Source organism: Narcine bancroftii, chromosome 3 (assembly GCF_036971445.1).
Source record: "Narcine bancroftii isolate sNarBan1 chromosome 3, sNarBan1.hap1, whole genome shotgun sequence".
Lineage (NCBI taxonomy): Eukaryota > Metazoa > Chordata > Chondrichthyes > Torpediniformes > Narcinidae > Narcine > Narcine bancroftii.
The window spans coordinates 245983265-246008719 of NC_091471.1; the positions used below are offsets into that span (position 1 = coordinate 245983265).

General features: G+C 42.9%; 1 protein-coding gene across 4 annotated transcripts; it reads left to right on the plus strand.

The window, feature by feature from the left end:
* Positions 1-4947: 4947 nt before the first annotated feature.
* Positions 4948-24616, plus strand: c3h19orf67 (chromosome 3 C19orf67 homolog). Of its 4 annotated transcripts, none has more exons than XM_069927399.1 (7): positions 4948-5121; positions 6074-6504; positions 8402-8546; positions 10988-11088; positions 12927-13115; positions 20725-20880; positions 24186-24616. In XM_069927399.1, the coding sequence occupies exons 2-7, from the start codon at positions 6098-6100 to the stop codon at positions 24433-24435; spliced, it is 1248 nt and encodes a 415-aa protein (XP_069783500.1). In that variant the 5' UTR covers positions 4948-5121; positions 6074-6097; the 3' UTR covers positions 24436-24616. The 4 variants fall into 4 exon arrangements, with proteins under 4 accessions (XP_069783500.1, XP_069783501.1, XP_069783502.1 ...); XM_069927400.1 differs by having other exon boundaries at positions 8405-8546; XM_069927401.1 differs by lacking the exon at positions 10988-11088 and having other exon boundaries at positions 8402-8563.
* Positions 24617-25455: the final 839 nt, after the last annotated feature.

The following is a 25455-nucleotide window of genomic DNA, read 5'->3' on the forward strand; positions in this document are numbered from 1 at the left end:
CCCATTGTCACAATCGCTCCACAGCAAATGCAGTATCGCTGGCTCTCCACTCAGCTCTGGATCACCTCGAAAACAGCAATTCATACATTCGGCTGCTCTTCATCGACGACAGCTCGGCCTTCAATACCATTATTCCCTCAGGGCTGGTCAAGAAACTACAAATTCTAGGCCTCTGTACCCTGCTCTGCAACTGGATCCTTGACGTTTTCATTGGAAGTATGAATTTGAAACAACCTCTTCTCTTCGCTGATTATCAACACAGATGCACCCCCAAGGATACGTGCTTAACCCACTACTCTACTCGTTATACACCCATGACTGTGTGGCCAGGCACAATTCCAATGCCATCTACAAGTCTGCCGATGACACCACAGTTGTCGGCAGAATCACAAACAGCAATGAGGACGTGTACAGGAGGGAGATAGAATGGTGTAATGACAACAACCTTGGGTTCAACATCAACAAAACCAAGGAGATGATTGTGAACTTCAGGAGGAAGTCAGGGGAACATGACCTAGTCTTCAAAGAGGGCTCAGTAGAGGAGAGTCTCAAGAACTTCAAATTCCTGGGCATCATCATCTCCAAGGAACCGTCCTGGAGTCTCCTCATTGATGCAATCACAAAGGCAGCTCGACAGTGCTTATATTTCGTGAGGTGTCTGAGGAGATTCAGTAGGTCGGTAAACTTCTACAGGTGGACCGTGGAGAGCATTCTGGCTGGTTGCATCACTGCCTGGTATGGGGATGCCAACTCATAGGACAAGAATAAACTCCAAAAGGTTGATTACTCGGCCTGCGACATCACAGGCACCAGACTTCACTCCATCTAGGCATCTACATCAGGCGGAGTCTTATAAAAGCAGCCTCTATCCTCAAAGACCCCCACCACCCAGATCTTGGTCTCTTCACTCTGCTACCATCGAGAAAAAGATACAGGAGCCTAAAGACGAGCACTCAGCGGCATAAGGACACCTTCTTCCCTGATGCCATCAGATTCCTGAATGATCAGACACTGCCTTACTTTTCGTGCACTATTATTTTAATTTGTTTATAGTAATGTCATAAGATGGTTCTAATATGAATGTTTGCACCGTGATTCTGCAGCAAAACACCAAATTTCATGACTTGTTCATGACAATAAATTCTGATTCTGATTCTGACCACCCAGAACAGATTCTACAGGGAATGCTGCCATCGGAGAGCAGAAGCAATCATCAATGATCCACACCATCCAGCACCCGCTCTCTTCACAAGAGCACAAGATATATTAGAAGTAGACCAGTCAGGTCTACTCTGCCATTCGATCATGCACTCAGCCCCACTCCCCAGCCTTCTCCCTGTAATCCTTGATGCCCTGACTAATCAAATACCTGTCAATTACTGTTTTAAATACACCCAATGACCTCACTTCCACTGCTGCCTGTGCCAACAAGTTCCACAGACTCATGACCCTCTGACTAAAGAAATTTCTTTAAATTAAAAAAAATCTGTTCTCGCTGCTGCCATCAGGAGAGAGGCCACAAGACTCACACCCCCCCAGGTTCAGGAACAGCTGCTCCCCCTCCACCATCAGACTCCTCAACGACAAACTCAATCAGGGACTCATCTAAGGACTCTTCCTTGTCCACTTTATTGATTTTTTCCTATTTCTGTATAGCACAGTTTGTTAACATTTCTTTATTTGTTTACATGCGTACTTGTTGAGACAGTTTTTTTTAATGCATGTCCAATAAGTGAAAATTCTGCCTGGTCCGCAGGAAGAAGAATCTCAAGGTTGTATGTGATGTCATCACAAGACAAAGAAACAGGTCACTAGGCCCATCGAGTCTGCTCCGTTATGTATGCACTCTGACAATAAATCTGAAAGTTAAGACTTGTAAAATGCATTTTTACTGGAGAGGATGATCGTGGATTTTAACTATTTTCCCCAATGGGTAGCTCATGTTCACTATGCAAACTGCTTGCAAGATCCTGTCGTTCCTCATCTTTCAAACCAGCCTGCTGGAAAACAGTTAACTGGTCATTTATTATGTTGCTCTCCACAGGACCATGTTGTCATGTTTGATTCTATATTGACAGCAAAGGAACATCAAAAATGATTCACCATCACCATTGCAGGTTGACATGAAGCCACACAGTATCCTTATTAAAATCCTTACCCCCCTCTTATTTTGAACATGAGATGAGGAAATCCCTAATTTTGAAGCTTATGAACACAGACTTTAAAATCTAGTGATAAGCTACCCCAGAGTATACCTGCAGACTGTGGAGTGCACGAAAAGCATCATATAATTTTAATGAAACGAAATTCAAATAAATATTTACAAGAACCAGTTCAACAATTGATTTTGCATTGACACTAGAATCCTCTGATTCCCATCGATTTTCATAAGGTATCAAAGCATCTGGAGAGGAAAAAAATCCCCGAACAATTCTTAGACAGACTCTATTTACTTAAATTTACTTCATAAGGTGACACTTGACACCAGAAGATGGATGGCAATAATCAGTTATTCCTTCCCCAAGAATCCTTCCACCTTCCTTCCTTCTACCATAACCATGAATATGAACATAGTGAATATTCATTTCTAATACCTTGGAAAGTCCATGCCTGGTTACAGCAAGGTGGAGACAACATTCAGACAAGCAATATTCACACTTCACTGTTAACTAAAGACCACCTAACCCTGACATCCAACAGAAGAATCTTCGGCCAGTCTCCCACCAACCAGGGAGCCACTGGCAGAAACAATGTGACCAGCCATTCAGACTTAAGCAAAAAAATCTCCAGATGCTGGGGTCGAGGGCAGGACACAAACATGCTGGAGAAACTCAGCAGGTCACGCAGCATCGATAAGAAGGGTAACAGGCATTGGTTACTTTTTACTTTGTGGTGAAAGGCATTTGCATTGATGTATGGACTGGTCAGTCTGAACCTCCCTGACCTTCCCTAACTCTTCCCTTGGCTTTTCTCCAGATTTCCCAATAAAGGCTGGCGTGCCCTGCCCCCTCTTGCTCCTGTACCTGGAGCCTGGCCAAGTCGTATATCAGTAATGCTCAGGTTTTTGGTAATTAAAGCAGTTTAATCATTCCATCATGTGATTATTTCTCCAGCAAGTTTGTGTATTGGACCGGCCATTCAAAATTCCAGGATCAAGAATAGTTCAGATAATGGGCAGGCCAGTTAGGATTCACCTCCTGATATCCAAAGCCTTTTCATTACCTGTAAAAACTCAATGCTGGAGAAATTCGGCAGGTCAAATAGTCTATAATGGTTCCCCCCCCCCACCCCCCATTTATTCGCAGTTTCAGTTACCCCCAGTCAACCATGGTCCAAAACTGATCCGACTGCCCTGCTCTCTCTCCACAGCCCTGAATTAGTCCCAACTAATCCCACTGCCCCACACTTTCCCTACTCCTTTGTATCAGTCCCTTGACTGATCCCACTGCCCCGCTTTCTCCCCATAACCCTCGTGTCAGTGCCCACACTGATCCTACTGCTCTGCCCTCAGCCCTGTGTCAGTCCCCTCACTGATCCCCTCTGCCCTGCTCTCTCCCCATAGCCCTGTTTCAATCCCCACACTAATGACACTGCTCTGCCCTCTGCCCTGTGTCAGTCCCTACACTTATCCTACTGCCCCGCTCTCTCTCCCCACAGCTCTGTGTCAGTCCCCACTGCTCCGCTCTCCCCATAGGCCCATCGGTCCCCACATGGATCCCACTGCCTTGCTCTCTCCCCACAGCTCCATGTCAGTCCCCACTGATCCCACTGCTCCGCTCTCCCCATAGGCCCATCGGTCCCCACATGGATCCCACTGCCTTGCTCTCTCCCCGCAGCTCCGTGTCAGTCCCCAGTGATCCGCTCTCTGCCCACAGCCCTGTGTCTGTCCCCACATGGATCCCTACCTACAAATAAAAAGTTTACAGGTACACTACAGTAGTATGTAGCTTTGCTAAGTATATAACATGGTGTCTGGACAACATCCACATCGCATAACACCCAATTTCACAGAACATATTGTGGGTGTTAAGCTGTAGAGGGTTTGGTTCCATCCATGGTTTCAGGCATCCCCTGGGGGTCTTGGAATATAAGCCCCAAGGATTAGGGGGTCTACCGTACTTGAAATAGAAAAGATAACTACACATGCAACATTTTGGGCTTGAGCTCTTCATCAAGCCATACTTTGATGAAAGGCTCAGGTCTGAAACGCTGGTTGTACATCTTTATCTTTACTATATAAAGGACACTGTTTGACCTGCTGAGTTGTGTTTTTACTTCCATGTGTCTGACTACCAGGCAGTTCCAATAACGATTTAAAAAGCCGCTTTCAGGTGCTCGGACACAGGTAATGCGCCGGTAGGCGCTGCCAGGGGAGTGCAGCTGGGACGTTCAAGTGGCCGCAGAGAAGACGCCCCTCTGTCGCCTGAATGTGCCGGCTGAAGGAGAGCCGCGTCCGAACAAACGCCGGGCTCCTGTTGACTATGGCTGTAGTTGCGCCACTGCGTTCAGGCGCATCGGGGGGAGGGGGGGTTCTCCAAGCCGGAGATTATACCTACAGGAGGAGGGTTAGGTAAGCGCTCCTCCTGGCTGGCTTCTCTGCTTGCAGGTGGCCACCCGATAGCCGCATTGGGGTAGAATAGGTGGCTTTACAGTCGGGGTATTCTGGCTACCTGAAAGTGGCTATAGTGGACAGAGCATGTTTAAGGTAGTGGATGGGCTCTCAACAATGTTGCCCTGAGCTGTGTTGTTATTCTGGAGACAGGCAGGACACACACAAATTCTGGGCGCAATATTGATCCAAATCTCAGGTGCATTCTCAAATCTGGGAATCTAACCTCAATGTGCATCCAGCATTTCACTTCCCACCCCAACCAGGCTGCTGGTCTTCCCACGCGTCCACTGTTCCCCCGGGTAACGCGCGCCTTTTCCAAATTCCAACCCTCCCCGAGGCACGTCCACGGCCGGTTGCGCGGGAACGCGCCTCCGCCCCCCAGCCTCTGAGTATTTAAACGCAGAGGCGGGCTTGAGCCCGCAACAGCAGGTAAAGGGTCTGCCCCTGGTCTCTTTAGGAGAGGAAAACTTGGGCGAAGTTTGCAGGAAGTTACTCTTTTTGAAACACAGGTAAAGTCATTTACAAAAATTAATTCACCAGAACTTGTATTTGCTACTAATTGTAAACTCTAAATCTTTTATATTATTCCCATTATTTTGTCTTTCTTAGTTTTAAATAATGTTAACAAATAAATCGGGTTCAGGAAAGTAAATACCGGAATGACATTTTAAAACTTAAGATCTGAACATTTATCTCCAAAACAAAATCCTCATCAGGTCGGTTCAGGTGCAAAAAGTTTTTTTTTATCTAGACGAAAAGTTCTAACTGGCCGAACTTGGGGAAAAATGTGGACATTGAAATACAGACTTAACAAAAGGGGAACAGACCTGGACATTCGATATTTCAGTAGTTATTTTGATATTTTCCACTCGCTTCTATTTGTAAAATTGGCCCAAGGCATTTTAGAATAGCGTTCTCAAAAGCTTGGTGAGATTTATTTCTCAAAAAAAATAGTGTCTTCAATGAGGAAAGAGGTATGGAGAGAATTGGAGGTGGGGGCTTGGTCCAGTCGCCACCAATGGTGGATGATGCATGTCTCAGGGGGCAGGGATTTCGAGGGGGTTTGAGGGTGGAGGGGTTTGGTCCACAGAGATGGAGGGTGGGATCGTGGAGGGGGTTTGGTCTACAGAGATAAGAATGGAAGGGTTTGGTCTGCAGAGATGGAGGGTGGGATTGTGGAGGGGGTTTAGTCTACAGAGATAAGGAGGGAGGGTACATGAAGGGGTTTGGTCCGCAAAGATGGAGAGTGGGATCGTGGAGGGGATTGGTCAACAGAGATAAGGATGGAGGGTACGTGGAGGGGTTTGGTCTGCAGAGATAGAGAGTGGTGTAGTCCAGATACTTATTGAATGGAAGAGTTCTAGCCTTTATCCAGGAACAGTCACCTCATTCTCATCAGTCAAGCTGGAGTCTAACCCTCGTGTAACCTTGTGTGTCATTTCTTATTCTACGTTTGTGCAGAAAGCCAGAGGAGGATCAGACAGAATGGACAAGAGTGGTAGCAGTGAGCTGTCATGCAAGAAGAAAGACCAATCAAAATATTCCAGTTTAGCAGAAGTGACGAACAGGGATGCAAAGGAGACACCCTGGACTGACTCTGATCCACCCCAGCTTGTGGCGAAGGGAAAGCAAAGCAAGGAGACTGAAGAATTCCTACCCTTTTCCTCTTATCCCAGTATTTCAAGCATGGAGGCACTGCAGGATTTTTCCACATCTGCCCAGGATGCCAAGATATTCCAGCCACTGCACCAAGACGACCAACCACGTGAGGCAGATGAGGAGAAGCCTCAGTATGATGTCACACTGATGGAAGGAAAACTTCAGCCAATAGAACAACAACTTCAATACCTGTTGAAGAAGGCAGAGGAATTCCAGACTCACCTGGTCTACAGGTAGGTACCTGCTCATTTTTCTACTTGTAAACACTGACTTTTGGGGTCTGGAGCATAAAACAAGAACGAGCTATCGATCTTTCATTTATATCTTCCATTCAACTGTGTGGCAGCAGACCTTTATTTCAATGTTGTCTACTTCGTGAACAACCATCCACAATCTTTGACAAAAAGTAAAAATGCTAAAGATTTACACTCATGTTCTCCATCTCAGTGTGAAATGGATAACTCTCTTCCTGAGACCAAGATTCTTAGTTCCTCACCCTCCCATACCAAGGAAACCTCCTCCAGTCATTTACCCAGTCAATCCATTCAGAATATTGCACCACTGAGACCACCTAAATTCCAGGCATCTTGAAGTAACACATGAAACGGGAGCAGGAGTTAACTGTTCGGCCTATCAAGCCTCCTCTGCCATTCAATGAGATCACGGCTGATCTGATGATAGGCTTGTATCCACCTACCTGTCTTTTCCCCATATCCCTTAATTCCCCAACTAAGTAAAAAAAAAAAAAAAAAAATTTTTAAATCTATCCATCCTTGTCTTAAATACATTTACTGGGGTCGCCTCTACTGCTTCAATGATCAATGAATTCCATATGTTCACCATCCTCTGGGAAAAGCCGTTCCTCCTCATCTCCATCCTAAATCTACTACCCTGAATCTTGAGGCCATGTCCCCTGGTTCTAGTTCCCCCATCCCCATGAATGGAAACAACTTGCCAACCTCCATCTTGTTCATTCCTTTCATACTTTTGTACATTTCAATAAGATCTCCTCTCATTCTTCCAAATTCCAGTGAGTACAGTTCCAGATGTCTCAATCTCTCCTAGACTATCCCCCTAATCTCTGGATTCAACCTGGTGAATCTCCTCCAAAGCCAGTACATTCGTCCTTCAAGTAAGGAGAGCAAAACTGCACACAGTACTTTAGACGCAATATCACCAGGACCTTGTATAGTTGTAGCACAACTTTCCTGCTTCTAAATTCAATCCTTCCAGCAATGAAGGCCATTTTTCCCATTTGCCTTTTGATGGCCTGCTGCACCTGCAAACCAACCTTTTGAGATTCATTCACAAGCACTCCCAGGTAATTCTGAAATCACTTGCCATTTAAGCAGTGTGAAAACCAGACTTTCCACCCATTCACCATCTAATGGCATGAATTCCACATTTTCATCAACTCCCCCTCCCCATCCCGTAAAAGATTCCTCCATTCGCCTATGTGCTGGAGGCAAGATACTGCAGCTAAGATACTACAAGCCTGCATGTCTTTGGAACGTACAGGCAGTGTCCAAGCTCAGGTTTGAACGTGGGTTCCTGCAAGTCAAAAATAGTGGCTCCACTCGTCGCACCTATCTGTTAATTCCATTTGTTGCTGGGTAACAGGTATACCCCACTTTACGGAACTTGAGCATTCTTACGGAACCTTTCATCAGTTAAAATGGCGTCAAGTGAAGAAGCGATTACCATTGATTTCTGTGGGAAAAGTTTTTGTGCATTGCCAGACATAAAAATAACCCATCAAATAACACTTAAAACCCAAAATAACTATCATTTATTAAAAGCAGGAATATAAAGCCTATAAAGTAGAAATAATGTACATGCAGTGTAGTTGGCTGAGTCTTTGGAGGTTGGGTTAGTGGGAGGTACAGGGGACTGGGATGTAGGAGAGAGAGGAAGAGCTGGTCAGGGTGCATGCGCAGTCTCTTTCATGGCTCATTGCTTTCGTAAAAGCAAAAATCCTATTTTTAAAGCAAATTTGTGTAGAGTTCCTGTGCTACTTCTTCAGATGAGAGATGTCCCAAGTCTTCTCAAGCTCTATGGGCCCCCTTCCCAGTGAAGCAGTCAAGTTGTACTTGTGCATTGCCTGTCTTCACTTTCTTCTCATCCCTATAGCAGAGACCGGATCCACAATGAAGAGTTTGCCAGGGCCGTGCCAATCTTTGTGAAAACCTGCCAGCCATATTTTGCCTATCTGGAGTGTACAGCGAGGAGCACCCATCCTGACAGAAAGCCTCTTCCCAGATACATCCGGAAACGGGTAATAAAAAGTGCAAGGTAGTAAAGTGTCATAGAAACTGACCCTTCAGCCCATCTTATCCATGCCATCCTAGTTGTCTATCCAAGCTAATCCCATTTGCTTCAGCAATTGATTCTGGTCCTCCTCCTCAAACAACTGTTGCAGAGAGCGCAAGATTGGTCAAACAACATACTATCAAGAGTAGCGGCTATAAGTGGGCCAGTTTATTCACCACTGTTAAAGGGGTTTGAAAACAAACAGGAATGCAGCTGCAGCAAACAACTTTTAATCACTTTGCAAAGTGGGGGAACCCCTTTACAGCAAGAAGCACTGCCACGAGCAACTAGTCTCCCCCCGAGAGAGTCTTCTTGTATATTTTTAGAGCTTCAATTCCTGAGAGTTCTAGAAAATTTGAACAGACTGCTCTGTATGAGTGCATAGAATTCTCTTGGGATTTGTCAGTTGGGGTCATATCCCTTACTCAGTGGCTAATACTTTTACTACCTTATTTAGATTAGATTCAACTTTATTGTCATTGTGCCATAAAAATTCAAAGCCGATGAAAGAAATTGGCATCTAACCAGAAGTTTAAAAAATAGTGCTGTGTACAAATAACTACGTGAATAAAAACAAGCCCACTCAGCAAGTAAACAATTCCAAAAGTACTGACAGTACAATGTGAGGCAGAACCACTCAGCAATGGGATTTAAATTTCAGCAGGGTCACAGCTTTGGGGGGGGGTGGGGGGGTCTTCTTGAGCCTATCGGTTCAAGGGTGAAGGCTCCTGTAGCGCCTACCAGATGGAAGGAGAGTAGAGAGTCCATAGTTTGGGTTAGATGCATCCTTGATGATGCTCCTCGCCCTGCCCTGACTGCGCTCCTGATAGATGTTCTCAATGGTGGGAAATAGGATGCCAATAATCCACTGGGCAGTTTTCACCACTTGCTGAAGTGCTCTATGGTCCAATGCGGGACAGTTGCCACACTGCACTGAGATGCCAGAGGTGAGTATGCTCTTATTGGTACTGCAGTAAAAATCCATCATATCCTGGGAAATAAAGGCACTGTTGCACCTTTTTTGATCAGGATGGAGGAGATCAGGGACCAGGTGAGATCATCGTAAGTGTGGACACCAAGGAATGTGAAGCTTGATACACGTTCCACCACAGCTCCATTGATGTAGATAGGGATGTGAGTGTGGCATCCAGCACGCCTGAGGTCCACAATCATCTCCTTGGTCTTCTGAGTGTTAGTAGCCAAGTTGTCGTCGGCACCATGCAGCCAGGAGCTGGACCTCATCCCTATAGGCCGTCTCATCATCCCCTCTGATCAGGCCAAACACCGAGGTGTCATCTGCGAACTTGATTATGGAATTAGAACTATAAACAGGATCGTAACCATAGGTGAATAGGGAATATCTGCCTCCTTATCAAATAAGGAGGAAATTATCAGCTCCAGATGATAACAAAAAGAATGGAATGTAGACATCTTCTGCCTTCCAGCCAGTATTTTAAAACTTGCATGGAGTTCAGATCTTCTGGGTGGGAGGGTGTCACAATGTACTGGCGTTGGTTAATAACACCTACATATATGTCGTGCATCTTTGAATTAAAATCTCTGCGCAGGAGCTTTGGAGTCAACGTGACACCTATACATAGGGAGTTAGGGAAGGTGGTCCGGTAACAGATCTTAACAGAGACATAAAGATGGGGAAATTCAGGTGGATGGGCACTTGCCAGAAGAAGGGGACAGGTAGCAATAGTGGAATGCTTACATTTGAGGACAAGAGCAGAACGGTTCCTGTGCTAGCAAAGAGAACCAATGAGATGTGTGACCGCAGGAGAAATCTGAAGACCAGGGTTGGAATTTCAAATGAGGAAAACAGGCCATGATTATTTACCTTTTCTGTGCTCATCGTGATCTCAGAAACCTCTGGAAGGTCACAAGGCCTCGTGCTCCAGGGATTAAAAAGTCCCAACCTATCAAACCTCTCCTTGTAATCCAAGCCGACCAGTCCCAGCACCAGCCTTGTGAATCTTTTCTGCTCCCTTTCCCACTCAATGACATTTTTCTTATACCCAGAGCTGTGATGAGCCTTGAGAAGGACTCAAGTCTGAAATGTTGGTTGTGTCTATCTTTGCTGTACAAGGTACATCATTTGACCTGCTGAGTTTCTCCAGCATTATGTTTTTACTGCCATAGATTTAAAGAGGGGAAATATTTAAAAAGCACCACAGGAGAAATTGTGTGTATGCAAATGGAGTAGAAGTGTGTACAATTATAACATTTGGAAGATATTTAGTGCTGGCAAATGGGATTTGTTCAGATGGAAAAGTGATCAGAACTTTATTTCAGTTTTTCAGCATCTGCAGTTACATTTCAACTTGTCTGTTGTGTCTTTTTGCCTTGTGATGCACACTTCCCTTCTGCAGTGTCTGTTTGTTACTTACTGTGTTTTCCCAGCTTTTGCAGTTCTCCCAGCATCTGGCCTCTAGCCTAGAGCAGCTGGTCCTAATGTATGCATCCTTTGGGTTCATCTCGCTGGAGGAGACAGACCCCTGCAGGTAACGGGGGATCTTTTCCTTGCAATGTCATGTGGGATGCAGACATTAGGGGAAAGGCATCGCTGGCTGCCAATCTAGTCCCTCTTCCTACAGCTTTCATACAAGGGCCTCGGGTCACGTACAGGTCTCCAACTGCGCAACCTCGAGATAAACCAGACAAAATGGTGGCGGGATAGCAGCTGCTACGCCTCCTCTACCCAGCTCATTAACAACAAACTCAATCAGGGACTTGGTTAAGGACTCTTACTTTTCCACTTTATTGATTTTTTTTTCCTCCTCTCAGTATTGCAGTTTGTTTACGTCTCTTTATTTGTTTGCACTGACAATAGATAGTAATGTTGCCTTATTTGCAGGGTTGTATGTGATGTCATATATCTAACTCTGATAATAAATCTGAAGTTCAGATTTCCTCCCTACATGTCATTACTGAATCAAGTGCAGTTTCTGCATCTGTTGCTTACACTAGATCCTCATTCCAATTCATTAATTCATACACTAGATCTTCATTTCCAATTCATTAATTCATAAATTAGATCTTCAATCCAATTCATTAATTCATACACTAGATCTTCATTCCAATTCATTAATTCATACACTAGATCCTCATTCCAATTCATTAATTCATACACTAGATCTTCATTCCAATTCATTAATTCATACACTAGATCTTCATTCCAATTCATTCGTAACTTGACTATCAAGAGGTCAAAAAGAAAATTGAAATCTATTGTCCAGGGTTGTATGCAAAGAATGCCATAAGCACTAAACAACATAACCCCCACCACCTTCTGCTACATTGACATTTGTAGGAAACATACTCTCCAAAAATTAATGTCCAACTTCCAGAAGCTCGGGTCATCCAAACTTTCTGATCCCATTCGGAAATAAATATCCAACAAACCAATCTATCGAAAGAGACCATCACCATTTCTTAAATTTTAAAGTTAAATACAGCACGGTAATGGGCTCTTCTGGCCCAGAGCCCCTGCCACCCAATTTACACCCAACTGACCTACAGACCCCAGTGTGTTTTGAAGGGTGGGAGGAAATCCACGCAGACACGGGAAGAACATACAAACTCCTCGCAGACCGAGCGAGATGGGTTGTGCGAACAGCAACACAAACCGTGCTGGCCGAAACTGAACCTTATCAATTCCGATGAAAATCAGAAGGCACACAGATAGCCATTCAAATTTGCACTCCTTTGAGACCCAGGATTTCTCCACTTTTCCACCAGTTTCTTCCTGCCCTCGTTTGCTGATTATTTAAACTCTATCCTCCAGTTACTAATGCTGGTAGTGGTTTCTCCCTAATCAATCTTCTGCAATTTGCCAAGCCTCCATTAATTTTTCCCTTCACCTTCTGGAGCACCTGGAAAAACCCACTACATGTTCCCCAAGTCTCCACATTCTGTGGTGAAAAATACTGGTGATCAATAATTAACCTGTTAAATGTCGGGAGAGGGAGAGAGGCAGGTAGAGACCAACACTAAATCCAGTCATACCCTTGGTATCCAGCACCTATGAGGATTGGTAGATGCTGGATAAGTACATTTTCCGGTTAATTGAGATCGCGCGGTGAGTGATTAGCGAACAAACTGCCATGGGCGCCCATTTTAAACTTGCGCTTTTTTTTTAAACTTCTTTTCCGCAAATTTTTTTGCCAGTGGCTTGAGGTTGCCGGTTGCTCAATTTCCGGATAACAGGGATTTTACTCTACCAATTTCCGTGCTAGGGAGTGGGGTTGGGGGGGGGGGGGAAACGTTAAAATATTCTTTCCCCAGTTCCCAAACACCTATCTGTTCATTTTTAAATAAAAAAACATTTTGCTCTTTCTAGCATCTCCTACTTCTACAGAGGGGAGTTCCGACTGGGGCAGTGTTTTCGCGTTTCCATCTATCGATATTGCATGGCAGTCCCATACACTGTAACAAGAGAGCCAAAGAATCTCTTCAAGAAAGTCCGATGGAATGTGGACACTATTGAAGGGACAGCCTTTGGTAACGGCACAGAACTCTGCACAGAATAGTAAGTAGTTTAAAAAAAAATTTAAAAAAAATACAGCTCATTACCATCTAGAGGACTTTTCGCTAAAGGAAATTAGGACAAAAAATTTGCTTTGTGCAACATTTCCTAGTCCCTGGTTGGTCTGAGTATTCACGACTAATTGAATTCTTCCATGAACCGCTAGTATAATTGAAAGAAATGCAAAAGTGTGAACAGCCGCATTCAAAAATGATGGATCGCCTCCAGATGTTGTGGTGTCATTGGTTGGAGCCCCTGGCTCATCGCGTCACCAGTAAAGATCTCGACTCTTTGCATTTCAGAAAACCAGCTAAGTCCTTATGCACAAGGCTTGGGGTTGTAGCAATAAAGGAAATTCGATTGATGTTATGGAGTGCATCTTCAGTCGCTTGGACAGGGAGAAAGGGAAAAAAAAAATCAGGGAGATCCTATCTTCAGATCAGTTCTAGGTAGCATTCAACACACAAATTCTGTGGATCTCAGTGCTTCAGATCTGTGCCACTCCTGTGGCCTTGTGTACTGTGTTACAAGATCAAACCAGCAACCACAAAGAAGGCTTATCACACAGGGGTAATAGATGAACAATTACTTTATTAACAAAAAAATTCACCTTCAAACTTTAATTCAAAATCCTCCCCCTTTTATAACAATGCCCACTGGTTACTATGCAAATCTCTATAACAGTGTAAAACTAATAAATTCCCCAGCCTAAATAACATATGTAATCAAAGTCTAAGCTATATTTACAATCAGCCCACAGAAAAACTTAGACACAAAACACACAAGACTCACAAAACTTCGATCTCAACTGAAGCAAAGATCATCAACAAAATTCAGTTTGTTTGGTAAACTGAAGCCAAAAGATCTTTGAGAGAAAGATCAAAGTTGTCTTGTGGTGTTGCAGAGAGAGGAACAATGGCTTGGTTCGGATCCTTCTGGCTGCCTTTGGAATGTACATCCCTTTTTGAAATCCCAACATTCTAAACTGTCCTCCAGACCATGAATCATGCTCTGGGCCTTCTTCCACTCCATAGTGGTTTATCATTCAAGTCCAGAAATTTTTAGATCATTTTCTGCACATGCTCTGTTTGTCTCCTACTCTCTCAGCAGTCCACCTTCACCTTGGCTCTCTTACACTGGTATCTCGTTGGCAGAGACGTCATCACAACTGCCACAACTGATCAGTCGTGGCAACCCGGGCGACTCAGGAGACCAAAAAGGGCTTGTGCTCTCATCAAGGCGACCTCCAAGACGTCGCCACGACATCTCCAGACAAGGTGACAACCAATTTGCCTGGACATAGTGGAGACTAATTTTGTCCGTGATTGGGTAGACACTGCTGCAATGTCTCAAAAAAAAAGCATGTTTGAATTTCCCGTGACTCCCCGGAGACCCAGCTAGTCTCCAGGAGACGTCGTGGAGACTCCACAACCAGCGGAGACTCAAGTCGCCACCTAGTCTCCAGGCCAATGAGATGTGCCCTTTAGGCAAATTGTCACTTTTTAACATAAAATCACACAACACATGGGCCAATACACAACACAGAACTCTGTAACACCTCCCCTGCTTAAAAATAATTGGTCTTCAAGTACAAATTTTTAACAACTAATGGAAGTATTACATAAATAAAATAAAAACTTTTTTTTTTTTTTACAATGTATGTGATTATTCATATCTACCCAGATTAACATCTTGACAAACAATCTGCTATTACATTATCCATCCCCTTTGTGTGTAATAATTAAATCAATGATTAAATTCAATAACTGTCTGTTCTTATTTTTCATTTTAGACAGACAAACTAATGGATTATGATCAGTATATATTATTAATGGTTTTTTAGCAGTACAAATATACACATCAAAATGTTGCAACATTAAAACTTTTCAAGAAATATGAAATAGAATGTTCTACTCCAACCATCCTTCTTCTGTAACAGTACAGCACCAACCGCTTCGTCACTGGCGTCCACAGCTAAAGAGAATGGCTTTTCAAAGTTAGGGAACAAAAGTACAGGCTGATGGCATAAAATGGCCTTTAACTTCAGAAATGCTTCCTGGCATGCTTCTGACCAGATAAATTTTTTATTTCTTTTCAAGTATTGTTAATGGGAGTGCAATTTCTGCAAAGTTTTTACAAAATCTACGATAGTAGCCAATCATACCTAGAAATCTCCGAAGAGCTTTCTTATTACCGGGGATAGGGAACGCAGTGATAGCCAATACTTTCGCTCCAACTGGTGCCACCTGTCCCTGTCCTATCACATCATCCAGATAAATTACAGTGATATGTCCAAACTCACTCGTGCAAATTCACTATGAGGTGTGCTTCCACCAATCTTTGAAATAACTGCTCTAATTCAAGCATGTGTTCTTCCCATGTATCTGTACTAATTACTAAATCATCGATATAGGCTCCTGTGTGCTCTAAACCCTGAATTAATAGACTTAGCTTCACTGACCTTCACATCATGACAAGCCACAGTAGTTCTTGGAATATTTGGGAATATATCCATAAGTAATGTCTTAATTTCTTCCCTTTCTGATTTAGTCAAATGCATTAACTTGGTGTCTAAGTTTTGCAAAACTATAGAATTTTCCAGCCTGGGGCTTATCATTTTCTGTGCTCCATGACCTTGCACAAAACTCATCTCCTCCTTACTTTCCTCTATAACTAGCACCTTAGTTGGAATCCTAGTCTCCTCCTCAGTCATTTTCTCAAAATAAGGTTTAAGCATGTTCACGTGACAGACCTGTGTCTCTCTTCAATGATCAGGTGTCTCAATGACATAGGTGACCTGGTTAATTTTTGATTTCACCTTGTATGGTCCTGAAAACTGAGCTCTCAAAGGATTTGACTGCATTGAAAACAGAACCAATACTTCGTCGCCAGTTTAATGTCCCTAATTTTTGCTTTTTGATCATACCAAATTTTCACTTTACGCTGAGCAATTTTTAAATTTTTCCTTGCCATCTCGCAAGCCTGATGTAATGTTTCTAAAATTTGAAAACATAATCCAACAGATTTGATTGTATATCATTATATATCCACTGTTCCTTCAACAATAGTAATGGACCCCTGACTTCATGACCAAACATCAACTCAAATGGACTAAACCCAAGGGACTCCTGAGTTGCCTCTCTAACAGCAAACAAATACAAATGGATTCCTTCATCTCAATCCATATTATTTTCCACGCAATAAGCCCTCATCATATTTTTCACAGTTAAATGGAACCTTTCCAAGGCCCCTTGACTTTCAGGATGATAGGCAGATGACATAATTTGATGGGCTCCCAATTCATACATCACCTGTTGAAATATTCCAGACATAAAATTTCTCCCTTGGTCCGATTGAATTTCCCTTGGTAGGCCAAACAGTGTGAAAAATTTTAGCATAGCCTTCACAATCATCTTCGCTTTAATGTTTCTCAGGAGAATAGCCTCTGGAAACCTTGAAGCTGTGCACATAAGTGTTAACAAATATTGATTTCCTGGTTTGGTTTTTGGCAATGGGCCAACACAATCCACTAACACTTTTGAGAAGGGCTCCCTGAAAGCAGGGATGGGTTGTAAAGGTGCTGACAAGTGTGACAGGTTCTACAAAAGTTCACAACATCCTTTCTTAATTTTGGCCAATAAAACTTTCCTTATCTTTTCTACCATCTTCTTCACTCCAAGATGACCTTCTAAAGGTGTACTATGAGCCAACTTTAATATTTCATTCCTGTAATTTTTTGGGAATGACTACTTGCCTTGCTACTGCCCAGTTTTCACTGGCAGTCATCATTTGTGGTCTCCACTTTCTCATCAATATTCCATCTTGAACAAAGTAACCTATTCGCACAGTTTCAATATCCTGGTTGGACAGAATCTCATCTCTTATCCCAGCTAGATCAGGATCATGCTTTTGTCTGGCTATTCTTCTTTTGACAACAGCAAAGCTGGATCCTTAGGTTTGTCCTCAATGCTTCCCTCCACTACAAGATCATCAGACTTTCTCTACCTCTACCTTTTTTCTAGACATGTCTCTAGTAATGGCACATGCAGGTTAGATTTCCAAATACTTTTCAGACTCATAAACCAATGGCTTACTTGTGAGTTTCACCACAGGTGTGACTTTACCCTCTGCTAAGTCATTCCCTAACAAAAGAAAACTCCATCCACGGGCAGACTTGATCTTATCCCTATCGTAACTGGGCCATTAATTAAGTCTGATTTCATCACTATTCTATGCAAAGGTATAGGCTCTGCTTCCCCACCAATGCCTTTATTTAAATTCACATCTCCAGTATCGGTCTCCTCACCAAAATTCAAAACGTTGCTTAATACAAGCGATTGGGCTCCAGTATCCCACAGGATTTTAACTGGCACTTGATTGGATCCTTCTTTAACCGAAATGAAACCTTCAATCATGAATGGTTTAAAAATATCCCTAACTTTCTCATTCTGAACACAGGCAGTTGGTACCATCCCTTTCTCTTTCTTCCTTTTCAGTTCAGGACAATTTGTTATTATGTGCCCTGGCTTCTTACAATAGTGGTAAATAACACTCGAAAATTTTTCCTTCATCCATTTCTCTTCCTCTCTTTCTTTAACCTCACTTCTAGATTTTCTTTCTACTCTACTTGGATTATCAGCAGTATTCCTTTGGAAGGTTATAGCATATTCCTCTGTGAATTTGGCCAATTCTTGCCAAGTTTTTATATTTTTCTCTGCCAAGTACACTTGAATATCGTCAGGAACACAATTTTTAATGTCCTCAATCAGAATTATTTCCCTCAATAAATCAAAGTTATTTTGTACTTTCATTGCGGCACACCACCGATCAAAACACACAACCTTCCTATAAGAAAAATCCAGGTAAGATTGGGTTGCTTCTTTTTTTAAACTCCTGAACTTTTCTCTATAAGCCTCTGGAACTAGTTCATAAGATCCAAGTATAGCCTGCTTTACAAATTCGTAATCAGCTGCTTGTTGTACAGTGAGACACAAGTACACCTGTTGGGCTTTCCCTTTAAGAACACTTTGTAGCAGAAGTTACCACTGGTCTGGTGGCCATTTTAAATTTACAGCTACTTTCTCAAAATGCTGGAAATACTGGTCTATTTCAGCTTCCTCAAATGGAGGAACTAATCTCACTTCTGTACTGACCAGAAACCTCTCCTCCTGACCAGCACGTGTGTTTTGGGCTTCTCCCTCTCCTTGCGTTAGGGTCAGCTTTAATTTAGCTAGTTCTAGCTCATGCTTCTGTTCTTTTTCTCTCTCTCTCTCCTCCATTTCTGCCTGCCTTATTGCTTCCCTTTTGGCTTTCCTTTCTGCCTCCATTTTGTCCTCTAACTCTAGTTTTCTCAAAGCCAACTTTACTTCCTCTGAAGTTTTCTCCTTTGGAAACTGTTCTAATGCAGCTTCTTCAAATACCCCCTTTCCTCCATAGTGCTTAACAATTTTTCAGGCAATTTCCTTCTTTTTCATCCCATTTCTTACTGCAAGAAGTTTTAACTTGCCAACTATAACCATCAGTTCTGACTTTTTAGCCATTATTAAATTAACCACTGAAGGGTTCGCTATGAACTGGTCAATATTCATAGTTGCTGGTTTTTCTGCTGGTGATTTATATACTCACCGTTTATTTTTAATTTCAAGCTGGAGGTTGAGTCAAACTCAGATGACTGATAACTAAGTACAAGTCAATTGCCCCTAAAGCTTCAAAATTGATTTGATCCTGGATGATTCCCCCAAATTATGTTACAAGATCAAACCAGCAACCACAAAGAAGGCTCATCACACATGGGTAAAGATGAACAATTACTTTATTAACAAAAATTCACCTTCAAACTTTAATTCAAAATCCTCCTTTTATAACAATGCCCATTGGTTACTATGCAAATTTCTATAACAGTGTAAAACTAATAAATTCCCCAGCCTAAATATAACATATGTAATCAAAATCTAAGTTATATTTCCAACCAGCCCACAGAAAAACTTAGACACAAAACACACAAGACTCACAAAACTTCGATCTCAACTGAAGCAAAGATCATAAACAAAATTCAGTTTGTTTAGTAAACTGAAGCCAAAATTCAAAGTTGTTGCAGAGAGGAACCATTCGCTTGGTCCGGATCCTTCTGGCTGCATTCGGAATGTTCTTCCTTTTTGAAATCCCAACATTCTAAACTGTCCTCCAGACCATGACTTGTGCTCTAGGCCTCCTTCCACTCCACAGCACCACCCAGTGATGGTTTATCATCCAAGTCCAGAAATTTTTAGATCATGCTCAGTCCGTCTCCCACTCTCTCAGCAGTCCACCTCCACCTTGGCTCTCTAAGGCAAATTGTCACTTTTTAACATAAGAACACACAACATATAGGCCAACACACAACACAGAACTCTGTAACAACTGTCCCACCAAGACCACCTATAAATTGGAGGAGCAACACTTTATTTTCCCATCTGGGCACTCTCCAATCGGATGGCATCAACGAAGACCTCTCCAGTTTCTGCAAGCCTACTCTCAGTTCTGTCTTCTTTCCTCCCACTCTCCACCCCCTTCCATCTCCATTCACAGAGCCATCCCTCCTCCCCCAGTTCGCTGGTGCTCTCTCTCCCTCATCCACCCATTTTCCCCCCCCTCCCCAACCATTTTGTTTGGGTTCCTGATGACATTTTTCATACCTTGAAGGGCTCAAGCCAGTAACATTGGCTATATATCTTTATTTACAATGTTTGAAATGTTGAATTTCTCCAGCATTGTGTTTTTAAATTCAACACAGTACCTCAATTTGGAGGCTCATTGAGCTCCGAGCAAGCATCTATCAATCTTGTGCAAATATCACTCGCTGCCATCAGATCCTGCCTGAATGATGCCCAGGTCTTTCTAGGTTAATACCTGTGGTGAATGTCTGCCAACCTGCCTGTCTCCCCTCTGGCGAGCCTTGCTGTACTAACATTGGCTGTGCATTATCTCTACTGTTAAGGACACTCCCCTTGGATATAACTGTGTATGCACCTATTGTCTTTCATTATTGTACCATGAGTTTCTGCTAATAAAAGCCATGATTATTGTTGAACCACATAGTCTTTGTCTACTTCATCAACTGGCACTTCAATTCCATATCCAGCTCCGAACATTTGCTTAATGATCAATTTGGCATTTCATCCTTAATGTCCTGTTTCAGCTTGATAACTGTCAAGCTTTGGGGCTCATATTTTAATCCTGTTCCCTTTACAAAATGGGTGTTTCAGAGAACCACAATGTACCCAATTATAATTCACACATCAACTCCCTTGTACCGCAATCACAAGAGAATGGGGGTCAAGGATACAGGAAAGGTGGATATCACCATTCCCAGCACTGCCATATTCAACATTCTCACCTGTAGTCAAACCTCCCCTCAAATGACAGCAAGATATGTTGCAAAATATTGTGTAGTTAAGAGTAGTTTCGACCTAGAAGACATTACCATGAAGTCCCAGCGCATGCTCTTCTGTGCAGAGAAGGCTACACTTTCTGGTCCAAGGGTTGCACGTAAATACCTGATCATCTGTGTCAGGTACATTTGCCACCTAGAGTCACTAATGCACGAACTGTAATTTTTTGTTTTCTGCTGCAGTTATTTCCTGTGCTACAAGGAGACAAATGAGGTGATGGACAGCAACCCAGAAGTGTTCAAAAGCACATCAGCTCTTAGCAAAAGCAAGAAATTGTGGTCGATAGGTCGTTGGGTTCAGGTGGAACCAGCCCCAGGGGATCTAGACCTCCTTTGCTGGTAACTAATAGTTAAGCTATAATGTACATTGGTGAATCTCAACCTTTATTCCCCCCTCCCTCCCTCCCATTCACATACTATCTTAAGTAATCCCTCACTAATCTGAGAGCACAGCCCCCTGCTCACATACCACCTTAAATAATCTCTCACTAACCAGAAGCTGCCCACAATGGTGACCATCTGGACATCAGTGATTACAAATGGTCAGGGCTGGCTTGTACCCTGTGTTAGTTAGTACATTCAGCACCTTTGGAAAGGCAAGAAAAGATGCACCATTGCACAAGAGTTTGGCAAGATCTTGTGTGGAACAGTGGAGTTATCGATTCAGACTCTCAAGTCAAGAATATCCTCTTCAGCCAATGCGCTAACCTGGACAAAGTTTGGCTCGTGTTCACTGGGAGGAGAGAAGGGTGATCACACTGCAAAGTAATGAATGGTCATTCTTTCTCTGAGAGGGGTCCCAAATGAGGGAACAGCAAATTCAAATTCATGTGGAGTCCTCAGTTGTAGAGTTTGGACAAAGCTGAAAACCATTTAGTAGTACATGAGGCCAAGGGAAGTAGACAGCAAATCACTGCAGGTAAAGTGGCAATAAATGCTAGCTAATTTAACATTTACCAAAATGCAACTCGGCTCCTGCAGAGTCGATGTCTGAACAAATCGAATCGAGAGGCATTGGGATAACTGCAAGGGTGGGGGGGGGAAGGGAGTGATGGATCTATGCAAAATAGCTGATGCCTTGGTGGCTGCACGGTTGTATAATTGAGAGTGGATGCTTGGATGAACATACCAATTATTGAAGAAACGAGTTCCTTGCATGTCTGGAATAGTGCTCAACAGGAGGTTTTTTGTGGGGGGGGTGAAAGACTCCCTCCCTTTCAAGTAGCACGTACCATGCCCTAGATACACCCCTGCAGGGGACACTGATTTTTTTTTTTCTCCAGAGGAGGGAGATCACATGGTGGGCCTAAAAACCAATTGGTGGGGGCATGACTGGAGAATTGACCCCCTCCCTGTGTCACTGACCCTGGGAAGAGCTCAGGACACTTCACCCCATTGAAGACACTGGCTCCAGTCATGAAATTTGCAGTTGGTATTTTAAACTAGTCTCAAATCTCCAATCAATAAAACATCAACTTCATCCACAAGTTACCCAAGTTGATGAAGTCACTGTACCAGTTTAAACTGGAGCTCTATCCACTCAGAGCTCAATTAACAGTAATTGTATCCCATCTTGGCACAAAAGGATCATCAAGTGGCTGGCAGACTGAGTGTGATACTGCTCCTGTGGGCAAAGTACATTTTGAAACATTCCCAACTCAATTAGCACCATAAAGGTGAAATAGTTATCAATAGATAGAATTGATCAGTGCTGCCAGCCCAACCCCATCTTTGCCAAAAGTATCACAGAAATCCAAGCAACATTTCAAAACAATTAAGGTGCCTTTGAAAGAAAAAAAACTAGCCAAGATGAAGATTTCTGGGGAGGTGGTGAAGTTCTCAGAGGAGCATTTAGACCAGTGGTTCTCAATTTTTTTCTCTCCACTCACATGCCACTTTAAGTATTCCCGATGCCATCGGTGCTGTGATGAGTAAGGGATTGCTTAAGGAGGGATGTGAGTGGGAAGGGAAGGTTGAGAATCACTGCTCTAGACCCAAATGTTACTGAAATATTTTATTCACCTCCCCCAACCAGGATGTTAGCTGGACTTGAGAAGTTCTTCTTGCTGAGAGATGTTGCCACCTCTCAGAGAGTCTCAAACTTCAGCAGCGGGTCCATGGCTTATATTACCCAAAAATTGCTTACCCAAGCACCTATTCCCAACACAGTAAGAAAGATAAGCGAGCAAGCCTAGGCTTCTATCGAATAACATAATTTTCAGCTTATCACTTTGAATACAATGGCTTATTATGCATCAAGGCTAGACCTCTGACAGTCTGTGACCAAAACAAGCAGGAAGATTAAATGTTCTTGGTACACAGATGTCTTTTTGTCAGCTAACAGCATCTCTGGCCCCATGGTGGAATTTAGCTTATGTCTGCTGATTCTAAAAAAACAAGCAGGTTCTCAGCCTTGCAGAAGTAAAGGCTGCAAAAGTTCAAAACAAAACATGGTTTAAAGCTGAAACAAAAAGCATGGTTTAAATCCTCCAATACATTTGAGAAAAATTACCATTGGCCCATTTCCTTCAGAGTTCTGAACGAGTCAATGAGGTGCAATTAAAACTGGTTTTCAAACTTTTTCTTTTCACCCACATACCACCGTAAGCAATCCTTTTCTAATCACAGAGCACCCTTGGCAGAGAGATTACTTAAAGTGGGATGAAAGTGGAAAAAGGTTGAGAACCACCAATTTAGACTCAACAATAAAAGGGAAGACTGTCAAGGGGGTAGCAAGTGACAGGACGTAGCAAGGAGGTCCAACTTGGCAGCACAAGCATCTAGCAAGTTAGACAACGAGAACAGGGAAACAAAAGTAGGAAAGTATTTGCCAGTAAATAGGTTGGCAAATTCAATGTGGGAGCTAGATCAGAGACAGGGGTCAAAAGCACTGGACGAGTGAAGACTTTTTTTTTGTGGAAAAAAGACACTAGATCTTGTCATCACTTACTGCAGTGGGACTATCATCCCATTTTATCCACCCTGGAGCTGCCTCTATTTAGCAAGGTGGATGTATTGGAGGAACTCAAAGTTCCAGAGGCAGTGAAAGGAGCAACAGCAGCAGCACATACAAGCCAAGGAAACCAATGTGCCCAAGTGGGCTTTAGATTTGGAGAGCCAGCATCCCAAAATGACCAGCCTGCTCCTGCTGGTCAATGAAGGAGACAGTCAGGCAGTTCAAGTCTCCATCCCACTCCAGAGTGCCCACAGAAATCCACAGTGAAACACCAAGAAATCTTCAGTCAGGCAGGTTCATAGTACAGTGTTAAACCATGGCACAAGTTCTCACAGCTCCATTTGAAGTGGGAGCATCTCCTTTGCAGGCAAAGGGAGATAAATGGTTTCTTCTATTTGCACCATTGGTGATGAACTTTGATAAGGTCTAAAATGTGTTTCTAGAAAGAAAAGCATCTTGATATTTGGGTGCCACAGTTAGCCCAACCGTTAACGCAATGCTGATAACAGTGCCAGTGATCGTGGTTCGACTCTCACACTATAAGGAGTTTGCACGTTCTCCCAGTGTATGCAAGGGTTTCCTCCCACTCTTCAAAATGTACATGGGGTTGTGGCATGGGCCAAAATGCTGTCACTCTGCCACAGGTCTAAACTTTAAAAAATTTAAAGCCACCCATTTCTGATTTCAGGGTTCTGTACAAGCAACCACGAGGCGATTACGAACTCCTGGTCAACATTGGTTTTGATGAACCTACCCAGATTGCTGCCACTGACCTCTTTGTAGACATTCTGATGCATCAGAGGGCTGCTAACATCTCTAGGAGCTGCCTGCCAAAGCCCCAACCACCCCCTTACCTGCAGGTCCAGAGCCAGCAAGAGTCCTCCGCAACTTGTCAAGCCATTTCAGGTGGGCCTGATGTAGAGGCCTTTACAGATTGATTGGAGCTTGCTGGTGCCGATTCTGGCCCAGTCTACTCAATTCTTCCCAAAATGAGTGTTTGTGTTCCACAGGTGGGTGAGGGAATGGAAATATGCAGATCACTCCACAAATTTAGAGTACTAATGAATAGTGGGCATTGTATAAATGCATCAAATTGTTTTATTAAAGAGTAATATTTTGCATTTGTAGAAATTGTGATTTAACAACGAAATTTGTACAATTGGGAAAGGATTCAGAATTAGCATGCAAATGGTAGTGCTTACTGAAGACGCCGACTAAAATTTACAACCAAGAAACACTTTGTAATGTCGTCCAAGATGAGAGTAAGATGGCAGTGCATCTGGACACGGTGACCAAAATTAACACTTAAATGAAAGAATGGGATTTAAATCCAAAGTCTAGTCATCTCCAAGGATTAAAAAGGGATATTCCTCTACTTTACCTGATAGGAATTACAATTTGTAAATTCAAAAAAATATTACTTTGACTCATCCTTGGGATATGCTTAAACCCACTGCTTGTGTGCAACATGGCCTGAAGATTAAAGCAGAATTCAGAAAATTGCTTTTAAATCCACTGACAGGTTTAATATCCCTGTGGGAAGCAAGTTGCAGAAAGGCAATCCACCCTGTTCTTGCAACAAAAAAAGACAAGGCCAAGCAGGTTTATTATAAGTTCAATGCAATAGGAAATTCTGAACATATAGAATTTGTCCCATTTTGTTTCAATGCTTCAAGTTTACAGCTGTCAAAATCTTACACAGCAATCCAGTTGAGAAACATTTGTTCTCTTCAGAACCTGAAAAGAAATTGCAGGTGGCTCTATCTTAACCAAGTTCTCATGGTAAAATCCAAGTTGTGGCTTCACTTGAATGTTCATGAAAAAATAAATGGCACTTGTACAAATTTACATTGCTAGTTGTCAAAAATATCCCCTTCAAAAATGGAAAAATCTTGTGCTGCTCAAGCACTCAATCATCTTTGGGCCACACATTTTCCCTTCAATCTTTCCTCTGAAAA

Coding starts and splice junctions, on each gene's coding strand:
- c3h19orf67 (XM_069927399.1), top strand. CDS start 6,098: ATGGACAAGAGTGGTAGCAGTGAGCTGTCATGCAAGAAGAAAGACCAA. Junction 8,547..10,987: donor CCAGATACATCCGGAAACGG/GTAATAAAAAGT, acceptor GTGTTTTCCCAG/CTTTTGCAGTTCTCCCAGCA. Junction 13,116..20,724: donor ACAGAACTCTGCACAGAATA/GTAAGTAGTTTA, acceptor TTTCTGCTGCAG/TTATTTCCTGTGCTACAAGG.